This window comes from Otolemur garnettii, unplaced genomic scaffold (genome assembly GCF_000181295.1).
Source record: "Otolemur garnettii isolate 467f Iridium unplaced genomic scaffold, OtoGar3 scaffold00129, whole genome shotgun sequence".
NCBI classification, from domain to species: domain Eukaryota; kingdom Metazoa; phylum Chordata; class Mammalia; order Primates; family Galagidae; genus Otolemur; species Otolemur garnettii.
Window position 1 is genome coordinate 536,610 of NW_003852524.1, and position 6,808 is coordinate 543,417.

General features: G+C 39.3%; 1 protein-coding gene across 1 annotated transcript in view; it reads left to right on the top strand.

Annotated features, from left to right (window-relative positions):
* Positions 1 to 6,808, top strand: part of RRH (retinal pigment epithelium-derived rhodopsin homolog) — a 14,757-nt gene that overhangs the window by 4,032 nt on the left and 3,917 nt on the right. The window contains exons 2-5 of the mRNA XM_003798152.2: positions 556 to 746; positions 2,430 to 2,529; positions 3,373 to 3,526; positions 4,466 to 4,634. Coding sequence (XP_003798200.1) covers positions 556 to 746; positions 2,430 to 2,529; positions 3,373 to 3,526; positions 4,466 to 4,634 — 614 coding nt within the window. The remainder of the gene's footprint in view (positions 1 to 555; positions 747 to 2,429; positions 2,530 to 3,372; positions 3,527 to 4,465; positions 4,635 to 6,808) is intronic.

A 6,808-nucleotide genomic window follows, 5' to 3' on the forward strand; every position in this document is an offset into this window, starting at 1 on the left:
CATAAGAAATGTTTAATGGCAACGAGTTGCATGAAAAGAGAAGATGTGGAACTGGAGCGTGTGTCAAGCTAGGAACAGTGACAAATGTGCTGCTAGGGTTGAATGATGGTTGGAGAAAGGGAACTACTGACAAACAAGAGCCTCAGGCCTCAGCAAGGGGGAGGAGGAAGTTAAGCTGCCACAAGAGAAGGTAAGATCAGCCTTACATGTCTCCTGCAAACCAGCAGGGGTGGCATCATGAAAACCAGGGATGACTTTCAAGGACAGAGCGGTTGGTATTAATGACTTTAAAACCAACTTTCAGTGCTGGCTTGGGTAGCCAGCTGGCTTGCTGGCTGTACATTTGGCAGATTCTTGGTGTTTTAATTTTACTTCTATTTCTCAGAAGAGACTGACCCTGAAGATGTTAGAAACAGTTTTAAGAATAGCAGGAGCTCTTCAAATAAATGAACTAAAATAGATTTGCTACATTTTCAAAAGGGTTTGAATATTTCATTTTGATTTTAAATATTCGAATTAAACAAAATGCATGATTTTTTGTGTGTGTGTTCTCAGGTATGATAAGTATTCTCAGCAACATAATAGTTCTGGGCATCTTCATTAAGTACAAGGAACTTCGCACACCCACAAATGCAATTATTATTAACCTGGCTGTTACTGATATAGGAGTCAGTAGCATTGGCTATCCCATGTCTGCTGCCTCAGATCTACATGGAAGTTGGAAATTTGGATATGCAGGCTGCCAGGTATTAGAGATCTTTGGAATGAAAGAAAAATAAAGTTGATCAAAGAAATGTAAATTTAAATGTCTAAAAAAAATCCCAAGGGTTTAAATCAAGGAGAGTGTTAGAAGATAATAGGTAACTGTGTTTTAATATAAAGCAACTTTTATGTAAAGGAGAAGTGACTAGAACTATATTCTTTAATATGAGAAATAAAATTCACTAACCACTGTTATATTTTCAAAATTCCCCCAACCTAAAGGAAAAAATGGACTAACACAACAACTAGCATTCAACTATAGATGACTTACAATTTGTATATTCAAATAAAAATTTGTATATTACAAATTCAAAAGGAAATATCCTGCTTTTGTTTAAAATAATAAAATGTTTACTAGCTTAATTATAATTCTGAGGAATGTAGTTAAGCTATGATGTTGATTTTTTTCTCTATAGAAAGATTTTCATGAGATTATTAAGGACATTAAATACATTTATTCTTATTTTTACTAAAAAGGAAATGAATTAATATTTCTTGGCATTAGGATAGTAGGTAAATATGACTTTTGGCCTATTTTTTTTTACAGTTTTCTTCTTTAAGCCATTAAATTATAGAGAATAAAATGAGAGTAGGAGAGAATATTGGATACCCTTGTGTGTATCAACAAATTATGTCCAATCTTAATGTTTTCACAATCTATACTTCAGACTGTTTTTCTTTTTAAAGATATAAAACTTTACAGATATTGCTGAAGGCCACTGCATACCATTTACAATCTTATTTCCTTCCCTCCCATGAATATTTTTCTATCTTACTACATATTTATATGCAGGATGAGGAACTCGTGGTCTTCTAGTTTTTAGATGCAGCCTTTTGACTGAATCCAAATTTTACAGAATAAATTCTTTTACTAAAAGGGGTGCGGTAGAGAAGGATGAAACTTTTTTTTTGCCTCCTTCGGTGCTTAAAAAAGAACAGTCTTGAAATCAGAAGACCACAGATTCCCCACTAAATGTTCTTATACATGTCTCCTGAAATAATGTGAGTTTCTCTAGACATATCGCTTAGGAGAAGAATGGCTGGGTCATAGAAAACGTTCATCTTCAATTTCTCAGATGTGACCAAATTGCTCTCTACACTGATTATTCCAATTACAAGAACTTCTATTGCTCCACATTTCCCCAACACTTGGGATTGTCAGACTTTTAAATTTTCATTTTTGTGATGTGAAATGCCATCTTGTAATTTTTATTTCGTAGAATACTTACTATGGTTGTGTATTTTCTTATGTCATAAATGTTCAAATGTCTTGGGCTTATGTAAATAGCCTACTCGTCATTTGGCCATTTTTCTACTGAGTTTGTCTTTCTTTTTCTCCCGTTGAATTGCGTGTCTTCTGGATATTAATCTTTTGTTGGTTGTATGCCCTGGACCCTGATTTATGGCTTGTTCTGCTCTCTTTGTAAAGTTGTATAGAAGTTTCATCATCTTAAAATATTTCTAAAAACTTACTTTAATTAGTGAAATCTTAAAACTCTTAAATTCGTTTATTAAGCCAGTTATAATTTGACAATGGAAGTTGTATTTTAAACAGTAAAATAAAAAAAAGCATGCACATTGGAAATACATGTACTCTAGCAATAGGACAAAAATGTAAAATTTTTTGGAGGATGCTTAGAATGGTGGAGTCTAATTTTGATTTTCAGATTTATGCTGGATTGAATATTTTTTTTGGAATGGCAAGCATCGGATTGCTCACGGTGGTGGCTGTGGATCGATATCTGACCATCTGCCGCCCTGACATAGGTACAGCACTTTCTCAGCTTTCCTAATGAATCCATTTCTTGACTAACGTCTACTCAGCATACAATAACTTTTAAATATAAACATCATGGTTTGCAATCAGGGTCAATTTTATTTCTCTGGCAAACATTGTTCAAAGATTTCAATGGCTTCCTATTATTGTACTTAGAATAAAATCTAAATTTCATAAAGCAAGAATGACCTGGCTCCTGGTCACCTTTCCAGGTTTGGCTAGTAGGGTCATCATACTTTGGGGTACTGGCCACCCCCTTTCCCCCTTTTGAGCCATTGTTTATGATATTTTCCTAAGCCTAGAAAACTTTCTCCTTGCTCCTCTGACTGATCTTTTTTTTTTTTTTTTTTTTTTTGAGACAGAGCCTCAAGCTGTCCCCCTGGGTAGAGTGCCGTGGCACTACAGCTCACAGCAACCTCCAACTCCTGGGCTCAAGTGAGTCTCCTGCCTCTGCCTCCCAAGTAGCTGGGACCACAGGCGCCCACCACAACGCCCAGCTATTTTTTGGTTGCAGCCGTCATTGTTGTTTTGGTGGGTCCGGGCTGGGGATTCGAACCCGCCACCTTAGGTGTACGTGGCTGGCGCCTTAGCCGGTTGAGCTATAGGCGCCGAGCCTCCTCTGACTGATCTTTATTATCATTTAGGTTTCTGCTTAAATGTCATTTTTTTCAGAATATAAATTTATATAAGTAGGTTTTTAGTGAACTAAAGAGCTCTGTAAAGAATCCACTTGAAAAAAAAATCTACTTGATAAGAATTTTGAATCATCAATTAAAATAAAATGAGTCCCATCATTGGCAAATGATGTTAATATTTCATATGCTTGATCACAGGGAGAAGAATGACCACCAACTCTTACATCGGCATGATTCTGGGGGCCTGGGTCAATGGCCTGTTTTGGGCTTTGATGCCTATCACAGGGTGGGCTAGTTATGCCCCAGATCCTACTGGGGCTACTTGTACCATAAACTGGCGGAAAAATGATGCGTAAGAGACAAGTTTACACTTCATCATCAAATGCTTCTAATACAGACGTTTTCTCACCCTTTCAAATTTAAGCTCAAATCACATGTTTCTTATGCAGGGTATGGCAAAGAGCTTCCTTGCTAGTGATGCTGTGATTCAAACAAGAGTCGAAACTGAGAAAAGTGAATTATGTTTGTTTGCAAGCAAAAGTCATCCAGCTCCCTTTGTCTCCTTACTCTGTCCCTCCCTCCCTTTCCTCTGTCCTCCCCTAAGGCAGCAGTGGGAGATCCCAGTCACTTTTCTGATACTTGCACATCTCAGGGGTGGGCTCATGACTAGGAAAAGGGTTAACGAAACTAGACAGCATGCAGCTCTGGTGAAAGCCCAGGCTGCTTCCCTCCTGTCTTTTCAAGATGATTTGGATTTGAGGCATATTCTGAGAATTACGTAGCAAAAAGTGCACAGTCACTGCCAAGATTCACCTGCTAGTTCATGATGCTCTCGATATTCCAGTGAAAAGAGGGTTATTTAGTTCATTAAAGGAAACACGAGATGGCTCAGAAAAGCAAACAGAAAAATTCTAAATCTCAAACTAAATCTACATCTAAAAGTTTTTCTGTAGAGTCAAAAAATAAATTATTTAGCTCTATAGGCCAGATGGTCTCCGTCACAGCTGTTCAATTCTGCCATTGTACTGTGAAGGCAGCTTGGCTGATATGTCACTGAGGGTGTATGGCTGTGTTCCAATAAACTTCATGTGCAGAGATGGTTGGGAGGCTGGAATTGGCCCACAGGCCATGGTTTGCCAACCCCTTGTCCAAATGAACTAAAGATTGAATATACTTCCTAATTTACCGATATCATGACTGCCACTATTATTTCTAATAATTTTATCCCCTTTCTCCTTCTCTCGTTTAGGACAATAAATGAGTAGTCTTGTCTTCCTGTTCTTATTTCCAGGTCTTTTGTGTCTTACACGATGACAGTTATTGCAGTAAATTTCGTTGTGCCCTTGATGGTGATGTTTTACTGCTATTACCATGTCACTCAGTCCATTAAGCGTCACACTGCCACCAACTGCACTGAGTCCCTCAACAGAGACTGGTCAGATCAGGTAGATGTAACAAAGGTAAGAAGTCAAAATCCGAGAGAAATGATCTGGAATAAGCTTTTGTGAAAGCGTCCCTGGACCCACCACTCTGACTCCTAGTTTTCTCTTCTGGGCTGAGTCTTCTGTGTTTGCCTCCTTTTTTCTGAATGATGTGCTTATCTGCTCTTTGGATGTTTTTGTTTGCCATCCTCTCCTGAGTTCCTGTTGTGGACGGTGAGGATTCATTTCTTGCATGCCACTAACTGGCCCCATTCCTCCCAGGATAATGTTCACAGTATTTGAGTAGATGAAGGGGCAGTCTCCTCTCCTCTCAGTGTAAGTTTACACACGTCACAGACAAGATGCACTTCATCCTTTTCTGGGAGCCGTCCTCCTGGTACCCCGGAGCCTCTTGCTGTGCTGTGGACTGGTTGCTGTCTAAGCCTGCAGCTCCGAGAGCCTTCATCCCCATCCTCCTTCATCGTCAGCTGGGAACGCCTCTTGCCTCTTCCGGCTCAGATCCCTGTTTCCTAGACTGCTCACCCTCATTTTCTTTCTAGTTTATTCCCTCTCATTTGCTGGAGCACATTCTCCAGTACATTCCTGAAGTTACAGGAGAGGAAAAGTTTTTAAGACTTCGTATGACTGAAAATGTCTTAATTCCACTATCACATTTGACTGATTTTTGTCTGGTCTATAATTCTAAGCACAAAAATAATCTTCAAAGAATTGTGGAGGCATTGCTCCACAGTCCTAGCTTCCAGCACTGCTATGGCAAAGGCCTTCCAGCGACCGATGCTTTGTGGAGATCTGTGTGTTCTCTCTGGAAGCTCATAGTATCTTCTCTAGGTCTACAGTCTTCTGAAATTTCATACTGATGTGCCTTGCTATGGTCTTTATTCATTTGGTGGTGGGTAGTTGGTGAGCACTTGGTGAGTACCCTCAGTGTGGGGACTCAGAGGTTCCCCATCAGGGACATTTCTTGTATTAATTCTCTGCTAACTCCCACTGCCCTGTTTTCTATGTTCTTTTATCTTAGAATTCATTTATTTTGAATATTTAATCTTCTGAATTGATTTTCTAATTTCTTTTTTTTTAGAGACAGAGTCTTATTTTGTTGCCCTTGGTAGAGTGTCGTGGCATCACAGCTCACAGCAACCTCCAGCTCTTGGGCTTAGGCGATTCTCTTGCCTGAGCCTCCCAAGTAGCTGGGACTTACAGGCATCAGCCACAACGCCCAGCTATTTATTTCGTTGCAGTTGCTGGGGCTACAGGCACCACCCTGATTTTCTAATTTTCTTACATTTACTCTACTGCATTGCCCCTTTTTGTTTGTGGTAGTTGTTTGTTTCTTTTTGTTTCTAGTTTCTGGGAGGTAGCCATGTCCGGGTCTGGTACTAGAGTGAGGATAGTGAAGGCCATGCCTTGGGCACAAAATTAAAATAAGCACCAAAAAAACCTCAGTAATTAATCCCCCCTGCCCTCCCCCCCCAAAATTAGTAGCTTAACATAGTACTTCAAAAATCAAAAGAAATGTAAAATAATCCAATGTTGAACAAAATATAAAATTTTAAATAAAGTCAGGATCTGGCCCCATACTTACATAATTCACCTGACCCCCTTCCCTTTAATCTGGCCTGACAATAACATTAAACCTTTTTATTACATTTTGAACATTTCTCCTCTCTCATTTTTATAGATAGGATAAAAACCACGTTTTTAGTGATAAAAAGTTTTTTATGCTTTATCTTCCTTTTCTTCTTATTTTATGGATGTGTATCTTATTTTAGTGATGATATTATGTATATTTACATTTTCCTTCTGTTTGCCACATATTTGTTGTTCTCCTGAGTTCTGGCACTGTTTTTTCTCTGCCTGTTAGTAAACAAGTTTCCTTAGCGTCTGGTGGTCAGTGATTGTCCCCTCATATTTAAGAGTGATGCACTAAATAGCTGATGGTAAGCTCAGGGGTACTCATTAGCTGGGCTGTTTTATGGGGGGACATTTCTGACTATCTCTAGGAGATCAGTCTCCAGGGAGAAGATTCGTTGGTGTTCAAAGAGGCACAAGTCCGTGCACCAGTGTTGCCATGCTCAGCGTGTGGAGGGGCCACGTGCAGAGACACAGATGCCCCTCTTTTGTCGGTACTGCAGTGCTCAGCTGAGCCTGGTCTCTCTAGGTCCTGAGTTTCCCTACTTTGGCTTTTCTTCCCC